This window comes from Neofelis nebulosa, chromosome 11 (genome assembly GCF_028018385.1).
Source record: "Neofelis nebulosa isolate mNeoNeb1 chromosome 11, mNeoNeb1.pri, whole genome shotgun sequence".
Lineage (NCBI taxonomy): Eukaryota > Metazoa > Chordata > Mammalia > Carnivora > Felidae > Neofelis > Neofelis nebulosa.
This window is the reverse complement of record NC_080792.1, coordinates 21,943,907-21,967,262: the sequence shown is the minus strand read 5'-3', so window position 1 is coordinate 21,967,262 and position 23,356 is coordinate 21,943,907. Positions and strand designations below refer to the sequence as shown.

The 23,356-nt window shown below is 36.6% G+C and overlaps 1 protein-coding gene across 4 annotated transcripts in view; it reads left to right on the top strand.

Annotated features, from left to right (window-relative positions):
* The window catches only part of DCC (DCC netrin 1 receptor), a 1,139,939-nt gene that overhangs the window by 1,078,768 nt on the left and 37,815 nt on the right, over positions 1-23,356 (top strand). For all 4 annotated transcript variants that reach the window (XM_058692059.1, XM_058692060.1, XM_058692061.1 and 1 more), the window contains 3 exons: positions 2,381-2,607; positions 7,102-7,218; positions 20,824-20,979. In XM_058692059.1, the coding sequence (XP_058548042.1) occupies positions 2,381-2,607; positions 7,102-7,218; positions 20,824-20,979 (500 nt within the window). The remainder of the gene's footprint in view (positions 1-2,380; positions 2,608-7,101; positions 7,219-20,823; positions 20,980-23,356) is intronic.

Here is a 23,356-nt window from a genome sequence, read left to right as displayed (position 1 = left end):
TGTTTTTCTGACAGAGAGGTGGGGGGGGAGAGAGAGAGATCACAAGCAGGGGAGGGACAAAGAGAGAGGGAGACAGAGAATCGCAAGCAGGCTCAGTGCCATCAGTGCAGAGCCAACCCTGGGGCTCGAACTCACCAACTGCAAGATTGCCAGCTAAGCCAAAATCAAGAGTCAGATGCTTAACCGACTGAGCCACCCAGGCTCCCCTAGAGTCTTTAGATTCTTGGCTGACAGCTAAGTGGATGAGTAGCTTCTCAGAAAAGGTCTTAATCTAACTAAAATCCATCAGAAAAATGTGTATGCATTTTATGAAGAATGATAATTTTTTCCCAGATGGAGGCTATAAATCACACCATACAAAAAAGCTCTACCTCAGTCAGATTTGGAATTTTTTTTTTTTTTTTTTAGTAAACTACATTTGTGGATGCTTGGTACTGAGATTATAGGGGCTGGTGAATGAAGAATGAATGAATGAATGAATGAATGAATGAATGAGGCATGTGTGTAAGCAAGAGGAAACCAGAATTCATAACTTATTTTTAGTTTAAAAAATTATTTGACACATTTCCCTCCCACACCTATTTAAATATTGAGTTATTATGAAAACATTGGCCATCTTATCCTGGATTTGGGAACTGGTACTTCTCTGTATTCAGTCTGATAGGCACTGGGATTAAAAAGTGGTTTAGCATTTTGATTTGTTAGAAAGGTAACAGGGTGAAATCTCCAAGTCTGAAAATGACATTAGATTGTTCTAAGAAGTGACCGGGGTAGATTACATAGCGAGCTGTGTGTCATTTGCGGACTAGTATATTTGGGCAGGTGAAGTATAAGGAAATGAATTCAGGGAATGGATGGTTAGCAGAGAGTTATTATCTTAGATATAAGAAAATGATCTAAAGGTTATTACAGACCATTGTCAGAGTCAGTGTGGGACTGTTGCCAAGAAATCAGCAAAATGCGGGAGCTGTAGGGAAAATATTAGAACAGAAAATACTGCATTATTTCTGTACTAAACTACTTGATAAATATTAAGTCTGGCATTCTTTGTCTCCTATCCTTATCAGCACACTTCAAAAAAGATAAAAATATATTAAAATTCAGCAAGTCACATCACTAAACATGTATTAATTGATGAATGCAAAGGTTATTTTCAGCATTGGAAAATGAAGCCGCTCTCAGTGGCCTGTACAGGTTACAAAGAGTTTTCACTGAAGTGGTTTGTTTGAGTCATTTAGCAACCATGAAAACAGCTATCCTCATAAACCATTTGTTGCAAGGGAGGAAGTGAGAGGGAGTTACTTCTCTCTGGGGCTCTATAAAATGTTGGATTTAAACCATCTGAATTCTGTCTTAGAAGAGACATTATTACCAATAGAAGATACAAGCAGAGATTTTAAAAACTAGAACTGTAAAGCAGAGGTTGAAAACTTTCTGAAAAGGGACAAATAGTAAATGTTTGAGGTTTTGTGAGACATGTGGGTCATACATTCTTTGTTGCAACCACTCGACACACTGCAGTGTGGAAATAAATGAGTTCAGTAGGATTCCAATAAAACTTTATTTACAAAATCAGGCAGTGGGCAGATTTGGTCTGCAGGCCATACTTTACTGATGCCTACTGTAGAGAATGACTAGCCACGAGTATCATGCTACTTTACTTAGCCTAAAGGGAGCATTTGAATCTGACGAGCCCCAAAAACAGACTACCACTGAAAAATGAATTTATGGTTGCTAAATTCTTATTGAGGAAAATAGGAGATAATTGAAGCATACTTCTAAACTGTATTCTCTTTTCAAAGGATGGATCCTACTGTGTTTTCATCCAGATACTTAGTAACTCCAAGGCAAAAGTGCTTTTATTCTCCTTAGAGTGTCCTCATTCGGCCTTTTGTCTTCAAATAGCACATTAAATTATACAGCTGAGCTATAGACTTTCTTCTAAACCCCAGTCTTGGCTGGCACAAATTCTGGCCTTTTTATTTCCATTTGCCCTTTCAACACGACTCCTTCATTTATCTCCTAAACAGATGTTGCAGTGAAGTATCTTATGACTGGCTCCAAAGATTGGCATATGGCTCCATCTCACCCATTGTCACCTTGTGGGGAATTTGTAGCTGGTGAAGCTAGAGTCAGGCACTCTCTGGCAGGCAGCCGAGGCCTTGGGGATTCAGCACCACTGCTCCTATAATGTGGTGAATCTCCAGGGGAGACGAGGAAAGGCAGCCAAGACATGCCTGCCAATTCCTGGATTTCACAGGTTTCCTCCTGGGAGCCTTCTTCTATCCTTCTCTGCTTCTAACTTGAATTGACTGAGAAAAGAGAGGAAGGACCACTGAATAGAAGCATTCACATTTGCTCTCTAATTTTTCTTCCATAGGAAACGGGCCACCCACAGTGTTGGCAAAAGGAAGGGCAGCCAGAAGGACCTCAGGCCCCCTGATCTTTGGATACATCATGAAGAAATGGAGATGAAAAATATTGAGAAGCCATCAGGTACTGACCCTGCAGGAAGGGACTCCCCCATCCAAAGTTGCCAAGACCTCACACCAGTCAGCCACAGCCAGTCAGAAACCCAGCTGGGGAGCAAAAGCACCTCTCATTCAGGTAAATCTCTCATCTCAGGCATCAGGACAACCCCCCACCATTCTGAAACTTTATTTACAAAAAGTTTCCTCTTTGTCTCCTCTTTGATGGAGACATCGTTCCCTTCAATCTGTGGGTCATTTACCAATAGTTAAAATAATCTGATGTAAATTTGGTTAACTAGTTTCTTTTCCAGCATCCTATTAAGTGCCTTTATTAAGTGCAATTATAATTGCAACGTTACTTAAAACTTCTAAGAGGTAACAGGTGGTACATTTGGGAAATACTGAAATGTGAAAGCCAAATGAACTTACTGCTTTTTGTTAAATCTCGAATGAGAGTTTTGTCAAAATGTGAAGGTATTTGTACATTTTTTTCATTCCTTATGTCTATGGATAATTGAAAGTTGATTTTAAATTTGCTCTCACGGCACCTGGGTGGCTCAGTCAGTTAAGCATCGGATTTTGGCTCAGGTCATGATCTTACAGTTCGTGAGTTCCAGCCCTGTGTCGGGCTCTGTGCTGACAGCTCAAAGCCTGGAGCCTGCTTCAGATTCTGTGTTTCCCCCTCTCTCTGCGCCCCCCTTGTTCATGCTCTCTGTCTCTCAAAAACTAATAAAATGTTTTTAAAAAATTAAATTTGCTCTCAATTCATTGCATTAAAAAAAATCACACTAGGGTCACATGGCATGTGAAGATAATAACATAACATCTCCTGTTATTTCAGCCTTGGTTACTGTAAAGATCAACTTTTGTCCCTGTGTATTCACATTATATGATCACTAGCCTAGTTTGATGGAGTCTGTCTGCAGGCGATGTTGACATACAACGTGATCAGAAGAAAAAAGCCTACTGTTTAATAAATAGGCACAGAACAATCCATGTCTAGGAATAACTAAGAAAATCTAAAAATTGGTTGTAAGATATTTCACTTTCTGTTAGTCATCGTATTTTTGAACTGCTTATGGAAAGCAGAAAAATAAACCAAGTACTCTCATCAAAAAAAACAAAACAAAACAAAACTCTTGGTCTACTCATGTGTTTGCAGAATGAGTAGCCGTTGTTTTAAAACTGAATTAAAATATTTTAGGTATTGGAATATGTAACTGGCTTACTAGACTTTTTCAGCTTAGAATTGTTTAAACAAGGAATTCGCTTACTGATTTTTAACCATGAGTTGTTGAGTATACTTTTTCTAGCTCTTGAAGAATATATCAAGCAGATTCCTTAAATTTCCCATCATTTTCATTTGGTTAAACTGCATTCAGGTTCTGTCCAAAACTGCCACCTGAAATCTAAATTAAAGGTTCCCCTTTCCTTATGGCCAGCTAGACTTTTGACTCTGAGGACTAGGGCTGTAATTTGTTCTTTAAAGCTTCTAGCACCTTGGAGGAGAGGTGGGGATGGGACAGAAGGAGGGGGCACAGTCTGTTTCAGAAACACCTTTACTTATTCCTCCTACTTATTTGTTCTTCCTGGCTTTGTAGGAGGATGGGGAAGGGAGATGAGGAGAGAGGCAAGGAGAGAGGACAGAAAGGACAGTTTGAAGGGCTGTGCTGCTTTGTGAGCACATGGACTGTCCTCATGCAACATCCAAATTCTGGGTCTCTTGTGAAACACAAGTACGAATTCTTTATGAGATCCTGTGGGATTCTTCCCCTGGCTCATTACACCATGTGAGATATCAAGTCAGGGCTTACCCCACTCCTACCAAGAACAGCTCTGTCACCCTCACTGTTTTAGGTGGGTCAGGTGCACTTGGGTGAATTCCAGCAAGAAGACTCAAGCTTGAACAACTTTTCAAGTGCCCACTTGACCCAGAAGAAGCTCCTACTTCTTTTCCAGGCCAAATGATGAGAGAGCTTATACTCCACTGCTGTCACTCTTTCAGTCTTGCTCTCTTCAGTAACCTCTTCTGATTAAATATACACAGGGTAGACCAGCAAGCCAGCTGCCTGAAGAGACTACTATCTGGAGAGTGAATGAAAGGTAGATCTCTTTTGCAGGAACCTCCACACTTTACAGGTGTTTATTCTGGCAGCTTTGGTTCCTAGTGGGGCATTAGGAGGAGAGCATACCTCTGCCTCCCACTGGAGGGGACAGAATTGCTTCTCAGCCTGCAGAAGATTTTGCCAATTATTTCTAGGATTCCTCCTTCTTTATTTTTCCCTTTCTCATCTATATACTAAAATGGCATTTGGAGTGGGGACAGCCAGACTACTTTTGATCATTTAATAAGTCCTGGAAGAAGCTTAACTTCAAGTGATGGCTGTTTTGTTTTTTTGGGTTTTTTTCTTTTGTTTTTGTTTTTGTTTTTTTTTAGAATGAGAGGGTTCTTGTGCCTATTTGTTTTTAATTTGAGGACCTACTTGCCAACTCTATTGTAAAAGGAAAGTAGAACTCAAAATCCTGCTGGTTATATTTTCCATTATAGTAAGCATTCTCTGTACTCTCCTGGTTAAAAGAACAAAACTCCATGTCAATAAATAGTATACTTTTAAGTGCTCTGGTCTACTAGGAAACTTTTAAAACATTTTTCCGTGGGGTAGACTTTTCTGAATGATTTTAGGTCAGTCTTAGGAGTCTTATTCCCCTCTTCTGTCTTTTGTGTAGTTTTTTCAAATATTCAACTTTGAGTCATAGCTTTGCTGGAAAATATTATTTATTTTTGTGCCTGTAGGAAATCCAGAGTTTGTTTGTTCTTTCTCCTTTAGTCGTTTCAAAAGGGTACATCTTGCGTAGCTTTATTGTCTTGTATAGTTCTGTATAGATTTTTGGAGGATGTGTGGACAGATACAAATCTAGGCAGCTGCCATTATCTGGGCTGCATAGAAATTTCCCCCATCAGTATTTTAAATTTTATTAACTACTATTTTAATTTGAAAAAAGAATATGTGCATGTAATTTTTTTTTTTTTTTTTTTTTTTTATTTTTGGGACAGAGAGAGACAGAGCATGAACGGGGGAGGGGCAGAGAGAGAGGGAGACACAGAATCGGAAACAGGCTCCAGGCTCTGAGCCATCAGCCCAGAGCCTGACGCGGGGCTCGAACTCACGGACCGCGAGATCGTGACCTGGCTGAAGTCGGACGCTTAACCGACTGCGCCACCCAGGCGCCCCTGTGCATGTAATTTTAAAAGAAAAAAAATAGTACAAAAAGTTGTGAAAATAATATCCAAAGGAAGTAAAAAGTATGAGTGCCTTTCCCCATCCCCAAATTCCTTATCCCTTTCATGAAAGGAAGGCAATGTTAAGAATTTTGTGTGTAACCTTTGTATACAAATATATATATATATATATATATATATATACACACACACACATACAACATATATAATATATAATATACAGATATATTTACATTTATATATTTATACACATACAAATGTGTATGTATATATAATATGCTTTCATATGTATATTACACAAATGATACACATACTATTCAAAACTTCAGTTTTATTGTTCTCAACATGTATTTTTTTTTAAATGTTTATTTGTTTTGGAGAAAGAGAGACAGAGACAGAGAGCGAGCAGGGGAGGGGCAGAGAGAGAGGAGACAAAGAATCCGAAGCAGGCTTCAGGCTCTGGGCTGACAGCACAGAGCCCACGTGGGGCTAGAACCCATGAACTGTGAGATCATGACCTGAGCCGAAGTTGGACACAACCGACTGAACCACCCAGGTGCCTTTCAAATGTATTTTTTATATACATTTTAAATCTACACAAACCATTCTTACCACTTTTAATGACTCTTTAGAATGACATTTTGTGGCATTATAATAGATGTATATAACTATGCCTAGACTTACTTTTAAAAAATGTAGTTTATTTTCTGAGTTTTTATAATAAGATGTAATGTCTTTGGGTTCTAAGTACTAGTTGCATAAATTATGGTAAATTCATACAATGGGATGTTAATGGAACTGTTAAAGAATGATAAAACCGGGGCACCTGATTGTCTCAGTCAGTAGGGCATGTGACTCTTGATCTCAGGGTCAGGAATTCAAGTCCCACATTGGGCATACAGTGTACTTAATAAAATAAAATAAAATAAAATAAAATAAAATAAAATAAAATGGATGGTGCTCATAAACTTAGAAACATGAGCATTTTTAAATACATAAATAACACTGACTTGACAGAGAAAGACATTCATATTACTGAGAAGTTTACAAAATGATATATATGGTATAATGCAACTTTAGTAAATATATATATATATATATATATATATATATATATGTTAATATATACCTTCTCACTTTCACATATAAACACGTAAGCAAACCTGATAAGGAACAAAATATAAACAATAGTTCTTTCTGAGTAATGAGGTTATGATACATTTTATTAATGTTTGTGCAATGGGAGTATATCGATTGGGTAACAAAAAAGTAGGTGTTATTATTTAAATATCAATAAAATAAAAAAGGCATTGGCATGCCTGGCTGGAAATTATGCAAAGTGTTGCATCATTGAAAAAGGTGTATCTCTCAGTATTGTTTTTCTTGTAGGTCAAGACACTGAAGAAGCAGGGAGTTCCATGTCTACTCTGGAAAGGTCACTGGCTGCCCGCCGAGCCCCTCGGGCCAAGCTTATGATTCCTATGGATGCTCAGTCCAACAATCCTGGTGGGTAAAGATTGGAACCACAATGAAGAAATGAAGGGTTTTCTGTTTTCATCTTTTCTATATCAAATTGTCAAAAATATTTAGAGTTTCCCCTGAATTTTCTGGGCATCTGGACAAAATGAAGAATGACTAAAACCCTAATTTATAATTTGAAGTCAAACATACACTGCTATTGTGGTTTCTCTTGTATATAATCCAATTGCAAAACATATGGCTACAGTGTTAAGGAATTGTTAAAAAAATATGAATTCATATAAAAAGAATGGAAATTTCTGTCACTATTATTGATCTTATTCTAATGATCACATTCATAGTTGGGTTTGTTCTTTTTTTACTTTTTTAATGGGTCCCATTTCCAGTTTTAGATAATCTAGCACCCTTGAAGCAAGTGTTAACAGATATCCAGTTACTACCCTCTTATTTTTGAAGTTTTCTGTCATATTCCCACATTTACTGAAGATATTAGCACACCTGGGGATCGCCGCCCTTCTAGTTACCTCTGTGATTAATCTTGGTAATTATAATTTCCATGTAGGTAATTCATCCAATGACAGTAGAATGTTGGTCCCTTTATGGTGCCTACAATGATGCTGGCTCCTTCCCACCTCAATTCATCAAGTCCGTGTCATGCACTAAACCAATCATTGTAACCCTTATAATCTCCAGTTTCTATCATCCCTTTTTTCTATTTGTTACTTTCCTGCTCACTTATTTTATTCCCCCCTTGCCAACAATTCTTCAATCCCACTAAGACCTCCAGTGCATTAACTCTGACACCTTCCCACTGTCCCTCATCTGCTTCCTGTCCTGATTAGCCTCCAAACTCAACTGAGAAGTCATAGTCATTTATCATCCTCAGTCCCTTGCAAACACCCTCATCTCTGTTGGTCCTCCTTCCCCATCATATTCACCAGAAAAAAACTCAACCCTGTTTAATTGGCTCCACTCTACTAACAGCTGATTTATCTGGGGAAAACACATGACTTCCTTGCCAGGTATTAGCAGTCAAATACCACCAAATAGTGGTGTTTGGTAATGCCACTCATTTCTCCATTCATTCATTATTTCGGGTTATAAAATGAATGTCTTATATCTATTCTTCTCAGACTCCCCAAATCTCTCTTTTTTCCCCATGCTCAGCCAATAATTTGGCTTCTTACATTACCAAGAAGAGAGAAGCATTGAGAATTGGTATCCTTATCCTTCCATCAAATCTAGTTAATGTGTTTGTGCTCCTGTCTCAAGCCAAGTCTTTCCCCTGTTGCCATCCCTTCTCACTTACTTGGGGAATCTTGTAAGTATCCCTTCCATTTCTGGTATCATCCATTTTCTCTCTTCATAGATAATTCCAACTGGCATACAAACATTCTGTCACAACTGCTGTTTTAAATACCATCTTTGGGTACTACTTTCCCCGCCAACGACAGCCTATTCCTCTCCCTTCCCGAAAAACTCCTTTAAAAGTTGTCTATACTGGCTTTTCCCTCTTTGTAATCTTCCTTATTAGTTTTAATGAGACAGTTTCTGTCCACTGAAACCAGAGTTTCAAGGTTATCAATAATCTCCACATTGTGAAAATAAATGGTCAAGTCTCAGATGTTCAGCAAAATTTGACATAGCTTCTCCCTTTTTTTTTTTTTTCATGAAACACTATCTTCACTTGCCTTATGGTATACTAAATGATCCTGGTTTTCTTTCTTTCCCATCGCTGCTCCTTTTGAGTATCTTTTACTTATTCGTCCTTTTATGCCCAGTCTCTAAGTCAGAGAATGCCCCACAGCTCAGTCTTCAGCCTTTTCTCTTCTACCTACCTAGATCTTTCTATGATGTCATTTTGTTCTGAGAGCCTTAACGCCATCTAAATCTTAATAAATTCCAAATTTTATCTCTAAGTTAATCTCTTATAACCCATATCAACTTTCATATCAACCATTGACTCAATACTTCCATATGGCTAATAGGCAATTCAGCTATGGAGATCCTACTTTTCATAATTCCCTTTCCCACCTCCAAACTTGATCCTCCTACTTCTTTCCCTATTTCAATAAATGTTACCACAGTTCATCCATTTACTCTTGTTGAAAAATCTAGTTTCATACTCTTTAATCCAAATTTCATCACACCCCAAATTCAGTCTTTCATCAGTACTACAGTTCTTGCTTACAATACCTGATTTGGTCCCAAATCTGACCACTCCTTCCCATCTCAACTGCTCTGTCCTAACCCATGCCACCACCATCTGTTACAAATTCTTGACCACAGTTCTAAACCTGTAACTAGTCTCTTTTCTTTAGCTCTTGCCCCTATAGCGAGTTGTCTATAGAGCAGCCATTAAATTGTATGAATTAGATGATGTTATTCCTCTTAACTTCCCATAACATATAGAGTGAAATCCATGATTTTACCATGTCCTACAAGGCCCCATGTGATAAAACCTCTGGACTCATTTCTCATTTCATCTCCTGCTACTACTCTAATCCTTTTCAGCCTCATAGCGTTCCCCTCTGTTCTTTGGATAATAACACACGTTCAAATGCGAGGACTTTTCACTTGCTCTTCTCTTTCCCTGGAATCTCTTTTCATAGATGTTTACATGGCTTTTCCTTAATTTCATTCAATTCTGTGTTCAACAGCTCCCACTATAGGTCTTCCCTGACAAATGTCACACATAGCATCTGTGGTCACTCTCTGCTCTGTATATTGTGCTTTGTTTTTTTTTTTATTAATGTGTATGACCATCCTGTTCACATTTTTGTATTTGTTTATTTGTTTCCTGTATTTTAATGTAATTTCTATGAGGATAGAGATTTTGTCTCTGTGATCAGTTCATATCCTCAATACTCAGAACAGAGCCTGGGAGGCTTCAATCAAGATAATTTAGGTGAATGAATTAACAGTTGCTTCTCTCTACTTTACTATATGTCATGTTTCCTCCATGCTCCATGGCAGCTTTCAGTGTTACTCTAATAAGTACAAAAACTTTTATGGAATTTATGATGAATTCTAGCTCTTCAACTCATGGGATAGATATAATTATTATGCCTCTTTCTCTAATAAGGAAACTGAGTCTTGGAGAGTTTAAGTACCTAGCTTTTAGTCACACAGCATCTAAGTGGCAGAACCAGAATTTGGACTCACAAGGTCTGGCTTCAGAGTTCTGAGCTCCTAATCACTAAGCTCCCTACAGAGGTGCCCTGTGAAGCCATTGTCCTTCTTTCATTTCTTTCATTACGTACAGAGACATTTACGCTGAGCTGTTTCACTTTTCCCCTCCAGCTACTTTCCTCTTGTAACAAAGTTCTAGTGGTGCCAGTCTTCTATAGTTTCTTCTGTGTCAACTAATACTCAAAAAAAATCCTTTGTGGACCCTTCTGTTCCATGTACAACCATCTTTTGCAATAATTTCTCATATCTTGTTGATTTTCCTTCCACAATATCTTTTGAATCCCTGGCTACCTTCCCATTCCCTGGAGTCATATGTTAATTCTCTTCTTTATGACCTCACACCTGAACTGTCGAAACAGCTTCATAAGGAGTCTTCCCCCCTTCTAGCATCTTCCAGATTCATATGTATCCTGCCTGACAGGTGTATTCCTAAAACAACTTAAATATGGCATTCCATTCTATAAATTTCTCCAAAGGCTCCCCATTGCCTGCCAAGAAAAAAACACCTACAAACCGCTGAGCATCTCACATTTAAGTCTACATTTCTAGTATCCTGTTCCTATGCCTAGATAGATATAGTAGGTAGGTAGGTAGGTACGTAGGTAGGTAGATAGATAGAGAGATAGAGAGATAGAGATATATCCTAGATTCCTGCAAGGCTAGACTAAATTGCCTGTCCATAAATATACATGGTCTTTTCTTTGTTTTTTCCCTCTGAACATTTCTTTCTTTTTGGAATGACTCAGTGGCTATCTCTACCTAACAAAGTTGTATGCATTTTTCACAGACCAGAGCAGATAGTGATGCTCTCATAAATTCTTTCTTTTCTGAATGTTGTATCCAGAAAATGATGGCTTCCTTTCTCATGTTTGAATAGCATTTCGTTCTACTATATTCGTGGCATTAATTATGTACTGCCTCATATGTTTAGGTATTCCAGTCCAAATCTGTCCTTTTCTAACAGGTTGTGAATTACTTCATGATAGGGAGGGAATGCATCTAATTCGTCTTTGCATTCATACATTGTATAGCTCAATACTAGCACAAAACTGGTGCTTGCTAAACGTCTGTCATATGAATGAATGAATAAGTAAATGCATTATAAGACTGCCTTGTGTTTGTAACACACCAGTGTTTAAGGACCTTTCTTAAAATCAGTTATAGTTAGAATATCTTCTAATAAGATTTTATGATGTATTAAGGGCAGCTAAAGTTGTTTTTACTAAATAGGAAAGGAAATAATGAGCTTAAAAAGAATAAAAAATGAAATGAAACCTAACAAATACTGAGAATTTCTGAATATTATTCACTTGCTAAATGCCTTGCTAATTACTATTTCAGTGAATCCTCATAATATTATCATGTGGTGAGATTATCCTGATTTTACAGATAGCGAGACTCAGATAAGAGACTCAGACAGCTTACTGACTTACCTCAGGACACACCTGGACAACCTCTGAACCTCTGGTATTCTGCTTCTCCAAGGGCTAAGATGATTTGCATGCCTTATATTATTTATATACTTTTAAAAAAGATTTTTGACAGTAGCCCATCCAATTTACAATTATGGAAACTAGGAATGTGAGAGTAGGAACCCAAAACCTGTGCTAGATCTGTCCACTGCATTGTGCCACCTCAGGTTGTCACCTGGAGTTCCAACTTGCTCTTTGCCTAAAACAGCAAACCTTTCCTTATTCCTGGTGTCCTACTCTACATGAATGGGGGCCGTAAAATGACCAGCAACTAATTTTGTTGCTATCTTAAAAATTATCATATAATGCAGGTACATTATTTTAAATAGTTAAATAGTTTTATAAAATGTGTAAGAATATTCTGACCCAGCAATCCCAATCTTTTTATTTATATATATTTTTTAATGTTTATTTATTTTTGAGACAGAGAGAGACAGAGCATGAACGGGGGAGGGGCAGAGAAAGAGGGAGACACAGAATCGGAAGCAGGCTCCAGGCTCTGAGCCATCAGCCCAGAGCCCGATGCGGGGCTCGAACTCACGGACCGTGAGATCGTGACCTGAGCTGAAGTCGGACGCTTAACCGACTGAGCCACCCAGGCACCCCAATAGCAACCCCGATCTTATACCAGTTTTAACCTTGGGTAAAATTACCCAGCAGAGATACATAATGTATTCGCCAAAAGACCCAAACAAGAATATGTGTGGCAGTACCATTCCCCATATCATATCTTTATTACACTGTAACATATTCATTATATTCAGTGGAATATAATGCAGCAATGAAATTGAACAAACTTAAATGCCATAAACAATAGGGAGAATCTCACAGATAAAATGTTGTAAGACAGAAACCTAACACATTTATGAGATTCAACTTATGTAAATTTTATTATTATTTTAAGTTTCTAACATTATTTAGGAGAGACAGAGTGTGAGTGGGAGAGGGGCAGAGAGATGGAGAATTCCAAGCAGGCTCTGTGCTGTGAGCACCTAACCCAACGCAGGGCTCGAACTCAGGAGACTGAGATCATGACCTGAGCTGAAATCAAGAGTCAGACGCTTAACCGACTGATCTACCCAGGTGCCCCTCAATTTATGTAAAATTAAAAACAGGCAAAATAATCTATTGGGTCAGAATTCTGAAGAGCAGTTACTCTTGATGGGAGATGATCAGTGACCAGAAGAGACCATAGGGCAACTTCTGATAATGTTCTATTCATGCCCTCGATGATAGTTGCAAGGCATTTCACTTTGGAAAATCACTGAGCACTACTTTGGATATTCCAATTTTCAAGATATATATTATACCTAAATAAAATTTCTATGAGAAATGAAGACTCAATAGAAAATATATCTTTGAGGTAACTTTGTCATATCATATTCTTTGTTACCTCCAAGCTCTGTGTTGGTAAGACTCTATCTAACGAAAGGAAATGACTTCAACATATAATCAAAGTTGATTTTAAAATAAATTCTTAAGCTTTCTGATAAATAAAATAAACTCTTTGCAATTGACATGATTGATAGGTCTTAGATAACTCTGCTGAACAAATTGTAAATCTGTATCTTGGCAGAGCTATGATTTCATTCAGAAGAGTAGATACATTTTCTGATGGCCCCACTTGCAGTATTATTTAGATTTATCAAGTCTTTCATCTACTGAGTCTTATAAACTACATCGTAGCATCGCACTGATTTCTAGTCACATGTATGAAGATGTTTGCTGTTCCACTTAAGAATCGCTATTTTTGTAAGACTGTCTTTTCCCCTTTTCCTTGACATTTCTCAGCATGCTTTATAAAATGTAAATTAGCAGATCAAATATAGACTATCTGAAGTGGCTTTTTGTTCTTAAAATCCATGGGGAAATGTATTTAATTTCATTGGAGTGCAACATCTGTTTATTTGTCTAAGGTTTGTCAACTTATTGGTTGAAAACATTATGTGGCCTCTGTTGCTCCTATCCCTGAACACATTTCACAGCAAAGTAAACTAATGCTCATGAGAAACACACTAGCTGAAAGCACAGGCAAAAATACCCACGTATTTTGATTTTCCAATCCCGAGCACTTTGTTTTAAAATGGTAGCAAAGGCTGACTATTTTTACAATGACCAAAGAATTATTTTAAATGTTTTTTTATTATAAATGAAATTATTTATGAAAAATCAGAAGCAACAGGGAACCTGGGTGGCTAAGTCAGTTAAGCATCTGACTCTTGGTTTCATCTCAGGTCATAATCTTTCAGTTCATGAGATGGAGCCCCAGTTGGGCTCTGTGCTGATGGTGTAGAGTCTGCTTTGGATTCTCTCTGTCTCTCTTTCTGCTCCCCCCCCCCCCACTATGTTTTTTTTTTCTCTCTCTCTCTCAAAATAAATACACTAAAAAAAAAAAAAGAAAAAGAAATCAGAAGCATCAAGTATAACTTTCCTGAATTTTTAAAGGGTATTTAAGGGTCATATGCTGGGTTTTCAGGAATCAGACTCTGAGACAGAATTTAGAATACAGGCAATTTATTAACAAGTGCTTTCTGGAATAACACTTGTGAGGGTAAGGGATGCAGGACTGGGAGGAGGGAGAAATTGAACTGGTGACATAGTTTAATGGGAGCTGCAGCTAACCCAATGGGTTGCTCTGGTGCTGGGCTTGCCCTTAGCATTTTTCCAAAGGAGGCAAGGGAGGTGGGTTTCTGGACTTTGTCTCAAGTATGATGCAGGCTGCCCCCACAAAGTGGGGTGTGATCTGGGGCAAGCAACTTCTTTGGCTGAGAGCAATTCCTGGAAGGATAAAGATTTACTTACATTTCTAGTATTTTATTACCTGATGGAACATGAGTATTTGTTTGACCTTGGTTCCCCTTTCCATTTTCAACCTGTGTTTTCTCCTGTAAAATGCTAGAGGAAAGGCGAGGAAGCAGAAATGGGAGGGATATAGATCGAAGCAGGTGACCTCTAAGATTACATTAGTTATAAAATTCTGATAATTAAATGGATGAGAGTTTATTGGGCAGAAGCCTCCTGAATTTCATTTTTTTCTGTTTCCCTGTACATCTTTAAGGGGAAAAAATGCAATCCCAGCTTTTAAGGGAAAAAAAGAAGTCTGAAAAAGTGGCCTGAAAGTATCTAGTAAAAAGACTAAGGCAAAGGAAGGCATACAGTTTTGCTTTTGTGATAGCTTAGAAGCTGCTTATGACCACTGGTTTGGGGCTTTCTAGGACATTCACTGTGAAAACCAACTGTTTTTTTCCCCACTCCCACCATCTGCTTTAGTTACTTGACTGCAGAACTCAAACAATGGGTTGGAGAAGCTATTGAGAAGTGAAGAAGCAGATTTTAAAAACTAGAATTCTGTTGGCTTGAGGTGCTGTACTACCAGAATTCCATCTTTTACTGATATGAAGATCATTCCAACCCCTAAAACATTTGATTCCAACTCAGAATCCTTCCCTGAACCTTGCATTCATGGTGTAAGAAGCCAGTATCCTAAGACTGATCCCAGCTTAACAGGTTCTAGAACTGGGCATTCATTCTATCACCCTGTAGCCCCTGTGAATGCCTACATCTGACCAAGAATGCTTTCCTAGGATTACTGAGTGCAAACAAACAAACAATCTTAAGATCTGTTGGATCCCTGGAGATTGATAACAATAACCAGCTTTTTCGAAAGGCTGACCCCTGACGCTCCTCTCTTCTGTACTAAGGAAGATCTCTCAAATCCTCATAGCCACTCCACAAAGTTGGTACTATTATCTTCTCCACTTTACAAAGAGAAAACTAAGAAATAGTGACCTTAAATCACTTGCCAAGCTAATGAGCAATTATCCATTACTACATAACACTTTACCTCCAAAATGAAGCAACATAAAACAAGCACTCATTTTCTCAATAGCTTCTATCACGTCCACAGGTTTTCCAGCATGTCCTCAAGACGTGACTCCTGGCTTCCCCCAGAGGGAGTGATCTAAAAGAGAGAGAGAGGATAATCTTTTTTTTTTAGTTTATTTATTTATTGAGAGAGAGAGAGAGAGAGAGAGCAACCAGGGGGGCAGAGAGAGAGGGAGAGAAAATCCCAAGCAGGCTCCACACTGTCAGCACAGAGCCTGACACAGGGCTCGATCTCATAAACCATGAGATCACGGCCTGAGCCGAGATCAAGAGTTGGATGCTTAACCACCTGAGCCTCCCAAGCGCCCTCGAGGACAACCTTTTTAAACCTGATTTGGGAAGTGGAATTTCTTCTGCATTTCTATAACATTCCATTGGTCACCAGACCAACCCTGGTGAAATGTGGCAGGGAACTCCCCAAAGATGTGAATATCACAGTGATACTCAATGGGAGGCATCTTAGATACTGGCTGTGACACCTACTCAGTGCTAAAGTGGCAGAATTAGATAATGAACCCAGGCAGTTTGACCTCAGTGCTTGGGCTCTTTAGCATGATATGGAGAATAACTACAGAACACATATTTGTGAATGTTCACACTTTTCCTAAAGAGGACTTTGGTGGACTTTTGGTGGACTTTTTCGTGTATATTCCATGAAAAGTGTTTGCCAATGGACACCTGAAAATGTGAAGGAGATAAAAAAAATATTTATCAAGGGCCATAGGCACTAGATTTCCAAATAGTCCAGCTGATATATCGGTCATTGCAGAAAAGACATGGTAAAGAGAGGCAGAATGAGAAGTCATTTCACATAAATTCTTTCCACTTTGGAATATTATCTTTACTCTTATTTTTCTGCCTCTCCTCTTCAACACCTCTCTCAACTATGTCAAGTACCATGTTGAAAAATACCTACAGAGGGCTTCATTTATTAAAATTGTAGCTTAAAAAAATCTCTACTTTAGATTTCCTATAGGTTGTGTTTATTGCTAACATTTTTAAGAATGTTGTAAAAGCTTTCAGATATCAGTGTGCCCTGTTCAGAGAGCTAAGTAATTTGGTGAGGAAATTTCAACTTGAAAAATCTTTGTGCATCAGTGTGAGATATAAATTTACTTGTCAGCAAGCTGTGTCAGAGCAGATTTCTTGTCATCTTTGGCCACAGAGCAGAGATTTATTGAAAATTCTTGATGATATCGCTCTCCGAGTTGTTTTACATAAACATAGTGCAGCGAATGCTTTGAACTATAGTGTGAATAAGAGAGAGAGAGAGAGACAGAGGCAGAGACAGAGAATGTGTGTGTGGATGTGGATGTGTGTTTCTGGCTTTTAAAACTGACACGTAGCAGAAAAATACTAAAAAGCATTTCAATACATTGTGTTGTATCCAACTTACTTTAGAATGATCATTTCTGCAACAACTATGTTATAAGTTGGTGTAGACTTCTGTGCCCTTTTAGAAATGAATCATGAATCAAAATACTTCAGAACCAAAGCTTTGGAATACAGACTATTCTATGTCATGGAAAAGAACTATGGGAATTGCTGAAATGCAGAAACATACAATAGGTTTATTATTTTTTAAAGAATTATTATTTGCAAGCCATTTGTACCCAGGTCAGTAGTGAAAATGCAAAACTCTTAGAAAGGAAAATTTCTTTCTTCAATAATGAAAGACTTGGAACTGCAATATAAACTTAATCTCTTGGGTTCTCTCAGCTCTCTGATTTTATATTCTGTGGCTTGCCAAATTATTTTTTGTTTCTCCATTCAAATTTATTCAGCTCCAACCAAGAGATATGTATGAAATTCTTTTTCTAAGTGTATTATAAGATATTGGTTAAGTTCAAATAATAATATTGATAAGGAAATGTGCACAATTTGTGGAGTGGGTACCTTCTATGTATCTAAGCGAAACTATCATTGTCACATTTATTTATGGGTAAAAATTGTCAACACAGGGATAGCTTTACAACCTGGCAATCTATATTAATGACTATGCAGTGATCCCATTTGATCAGTAAGATAGATGATATCATTAAATTGACTACCTGGGAGACTGAGAGTTTAAGTTTTCTGAAAATAGACATTATATTATTGTATGGTTCTTATTTACAAATGTATTTAAGTCTATTATCACTACCATTATTACTATAGTAACTATAAACCGTAAGAAACTAAATAATACATCAAACCACTTAAAAAGTCTGCAGTGGGTTGAAATGACAGATTTTTAAATATTACTTCTAGAAAATCCTTCTTATTAACTCACTTGAAAAATAAGAAGTATCTCTATCAGTATAGTGTGAGAGACACAAAGATTACAAAATTATAACCTCTTTAAGGAATTTATAGTCATTTTAGCTGATATCTGGCTTGAATCTCTGATTCTTTTTACCATTTTCTCTGTCCTTTTTTTTTCTTTTTCTTCTTTTCGAGTCTGTTCATGTGTTTGTATATCCCAATTTACTCTTTCTAAAGTATCTTTATAAGACATTGCGCTGTAAACCACTTATTCTCAAATTTTCATTCAGTGCATCCCAAAACTAATTTGAAAACTTTGTATCACCTGAAACATTCTGAATTTAACGTTTAAAAGAGTTTGTTATAAATACCTGTGAAAAATGTATTTTTTTCATATACCACTCTCTTAAATAAATTCAAATGCATAAAAATTATATCAATTTGATATCCACCGCCATCCATTTACAAAATATGTGAGGAAGCTTCTCTCACTGACAAAAATTTACACTTGTTTCTCCTTGAACTAGTACCTGCGATTTAATTTCCCTACAGAATAATATACAAATGTCATGTATCTTTATGTCTTTTATTGATCATCTATCTTATTTCTTTGCAACATAATATTTCTATAAACTGAAATTATATGTTATTTTATCGACGTATGTGAGCATAAGTTTTCAACTGCTGAGTTTTTTTCTTCTGAATTGAGTTAACACTGTAATTAGTATTTCTGTACAATTGTGTGTAAAGAAAGACTTTATTAGAATTCTATCACTTAATGACATGAATGAGGCTTTTTCCATGCATTTACTGCATAGATCTGTGGATTAATGTTGCTTTTTGCATAAACTCTATTCCAATATTTTTTTAATTTATCTAAACACTACGAAACTTTGTTTGCATTTATGTGTGGGTGACTGTTACAATGAGATTTTTATAGCAGTCACTCAATGATTTGAACTTTCAAATTATATGTCAGAATCCCATACTTTTAATTCTCACCTGAAGTTATTTTTTATAATGTTTCAAGTAACAACTAGATATTGTCCTCCAATTATACTACAAGTATAAATTTTAGAAACTGCCTGACTTTCAAAAGTATTTGTTACTCATTCAAGTTACTTACTTCATCATTTTTAAGAGATGCACCTATAAAAAGCTTTACCAAGTCTTACAGAGTAATTATAAAATACATCTGCAAACTTTTTTCACTAGGAGGCACTTTACATAATACAATATATTAAGACAGGATTTGAAGCATTGAAATATCACTTATACCATCACAATATAATTCTTTGAAAAATGTTTTTATTAAAATCTATACAGCTTTTAATTCAATTTGTGGAAAACACCCATCACTTCACCTACTTAAAAGAATTAGTCTTATTGTGAAACCAATTTTTTTTTTATTTTTCAATTCAAATAAGCCTGTTAATATGCATTTCAAGGAGCATTATAAATACCCTGAGAAATAAATTCCAGAATGTAATTTTAAAAGCTATTTTACTAGAAGCAGCCCTTTTGATTTAAAATTCTGTGTATTTAATATAATTAATATGCATTTTAAGTTAAAAAATATGCTTTAAATCTACATGTTGTTTGTAACTAACTTAAAATAATACAAAGTAATCTGTATCAATGATTATGAAGTTACTTATGTAAGAGGAATATGATAAAGAGAAAGCTTTTTCTTTGGTAAATATGTATGCGCATGCATGTTGAACTCCAGGATTGGCATTAGGGTGTAATTAAATAAAACTAATGCATATAATAGAAACAACTTGAGTAACGTAATAGACAAAAATATACTGCTGAAGATCATTCCAGGAGCTAGCTTAAAATTTTATTTTTTATTAAAAAGAGGTAGGAAATACGAAACATTTTCTAAGATAATGTAAGATGAAGATTGACTACAATTAGAATAAATATTTTATAATGTGATATAATTTAATAGATATTGAATAATGGAATTGAATAACGCTTAATACACCTAGGAAATATTGTGTAAGATATTGATCTGTGGGTTTAAGCCAGTATAAGTAAAAAATGTTTGGTGTTCCCAGACAACATTCAGTTATATTTAAATTAATGTGTCATTAAGCTGTACCGTTTTGCTATTTGAAGACATTTTCTATTTAAATAAAAATCCTAAGTATGATTATGAGATTATACCTATCAATACCTGATCATCTCTCAAGAGCATTACATCTTTCACAGAATTAACATAAAATTCCCATTTCCTTAGCCCACTTTACCCAATTTATTCAGTTCTGAACAACCGAACATTTCTTGGGTTCTTGCTTAGGAGAAAATAATAGGCAAAAAAAAAAAAAAAAAACACCAGGAAGCCTTAATGTGCTTTTATAATAACTTGATTCATTGTTTCTTTCTTTGAAACCATAGGAAATTTGGGGGGCGCCTGGGTGGCTCAGTCAGTTGAGCATCTGATTACTGATTTCAGCTCAGGTTATGATCTCGTAGTCGTGAGATCTTGCCCCGAGTCAGGCTCTACGCTAAGTGCGGAGCCTGCTTGAGATTCTTTCTCCCTCTACCTCTGCCACTCCCCTGTTCCCTCACTCTCTGAAAAAAAAAAAAAAAAAATTTAACTGATACCGTGGGAAGTTTGACATCTCAGAGTAATGTTCTATAGTAAGGTGCTGGAGGCGTGAGCTTTTTAAAAGAGAGACTTTGTGGAAAGAGAGGTAAGTAAAGGAACCTATAAGATACTATGAAGAGCATGCATGGATTTGAAGATGGGAAAGTTTAGCCATTTCCTTTCTGCTTCGTAGGTGACAACATAAGATAAATAATAATAAAAACAACATCTTTGTTTTTGCAGCTGTCGTGAGTGCCATCCCTGTGCCAACCCTGGAAAGCGCCCAGTACCCAGGAATCCTTCCATCTCCCACGTGTGGATACCCCCACCCACAGTTCACCCTCCGGCCTGTGCCATTCCCAACATTGTCTGTGGACCGAGGTTTTGGAGCAGGAAAAAGTCAGTGTGATGCATTTTCCTTTCTTTTTATGAAGAACGAATGAATAATAACCAAGGATGTCTTGTTAAATGTATAGCATTCTGACATTATCATCCCTTGGAAAAATTGACTTTCCTCTGCCCTGGGCCAGAATCAGAGCACAGTCAGTCCTTCGGATCCTACCACATGCTTTTAAACTGATTCTCTAGGAGTCTTTCCACAGTACGCTCCGCAGACAATATGGGAAGTTGTGTGGAAACAAAGGTTAACCAGTTCAGTAAAACAATGAAGTGCCAGGTGCTTGAAATTAATACTTGCTGTCAACTAGGAAGTTAATAATCGAGTGACTATATTCCAACATGTTATGTGTAAGTGTCTGTTGGATGTATTTAAAGGTGTCTCACTGATTCCTGATGAACCAGTACTTAGATGAATGCTTTAGCTTTCTTTGGTTAAATCGGTTAAGCAATAGCGTTTCATGTTTAAGTAATGATTGTTGGAGAAAAAGATTTCCAGAGTAGAATTTCATTTGTTTTTGTTTGTTTGTTTTTCTGGTTTTAATAAGAGAGAGTTGACATATAACATTATGTAAATTTAAGGAATACATTGTGTTGATTTGAGATACTTATTTATTGCAAAATGATTACCACCATAAAGTTAGCTAATACCCCCCTCATGTCACATAAGAATGGTTCCCTTTTGTAATGAGAATGTTTTAAATCTACTTTCTTGCTTTCAGGTATATAATACAGTATTATTAGTTATAATCACTATGCTGTACATTAGATGCCCAGAACTTAATCATCTTATGACTGGAAGTCTGTACTCTTTGACCAACATCTCTCTTTTTCTCTCTATCCCCCCAGCCCCAGGTAACCACCATTCTAGTCTTTTTTTTTTATGAGTTTGTCTTTTTTAGACTCTACATGTAAGTGATATCATTTAGTATCATTTTAGTATTTAGTATACTAAATGTGCCTGATTTATTTCACTTAGGATAATGCCTGCAAGGTCCATCCAGATTGCTGCAAAAAAGTGTCCTTGTTTCTCGAGGCTGAGTAATATTCCATTGTATATAGGCCACATCTTCTTTAACCATTCATCCACTGATGGACACTTAGGTTGTTTCCATATCTTGGCTATTGTGAATAATTCTACAATGAGCATGGGAGTATGTACGTCTTTTTGAGATCTTGTTTTCATTTCCTTTGGATATATACCCAGAAGTGACATTGCTGGATCATATAGTAGTTCTATTTTTAATTTTTTTAGGAACCTTTATACTGTTTTCCATAGTAGCTGCACCAATTACCTTTTCACCAACAGTGCACAAGGGTTCTCTATTCTCCACATCCTTTCCAACAATGATCTCTTGTCTTTTTGACAATAGCCATTGTAACAGGTATGAGGTGATATCTCATTGTGGTTTTGATTTGCATTTCCCTGATGATTAGTAAGGTCACATATTTTGACATCTGTGTGAATACACATATATGTGTATTTTCACATATTTGTTGACCATTCACATGTCTTCTTTGGAAAAATGTGTATTCAGTGCTTCTGCTCATTTTAATCTAATTTTTTGCTATTATATTGCATGAATTTGTTATATATTTCAGACATTAACCCCTTATGAGAAATGTGGTTTGCAAATATTTTCTCCCATCCCATAGGTTGACTTTTCTTTTGTTGATAGTTTTCTTTGCTGTACAGAAGCTTTTTAATTTAATGCAATCTCATCAGTTTATTTTTGCTTTTGTTGCCTTTGCTTTTTGGTGTCAAATCCAAAAAGTCATTGCCAAAATCAATGTCAAGGAGCTTACACCCTTTGTTTTCTTCTAGGAATTTTACAGTTTTAGGTCTTAAGGTCAAGTGTTTAAAACATTTGAGTTCATTTTTGTGTACAGCATAAGAAATCCAGTTTCATTCTTTTGCATGTGGCAATTCAGTTTTCTCAGTGCCATTTATTGAAGATTATTGCCCCACCATATATCCTTAGCTCTTTGGCATAAATTAATTGACCATATATGCATAGATTTATTTCCAGGCTCTTCATTCTGTTCCATTAATCTGTGTGCCTGTTTTTATGCCTGTACCATACTGTATGACTATCATATCCTTGTAATGTAGTTTGAAATCAGAAAGTGTGATACCTCTAGCTTGCTCTTCTTATCAATATTGTTTTGGGATCTTTTGTAGTTCCATTCACATTTTGGGATTGTTTGTTCTATTTCTGTGAAAAATGCCATTGGGATTTTGATAGAATTGCATTGAATCTGAGATCACTTTGGGTAGTACAGAAATTTTTAACAATATTAGTTCTTTCTACCCATGAGCATAGTCATTTCTACCCATGACTATCTTTCCTTTTATTTATGTCTTCTGAAATTTCTTTTG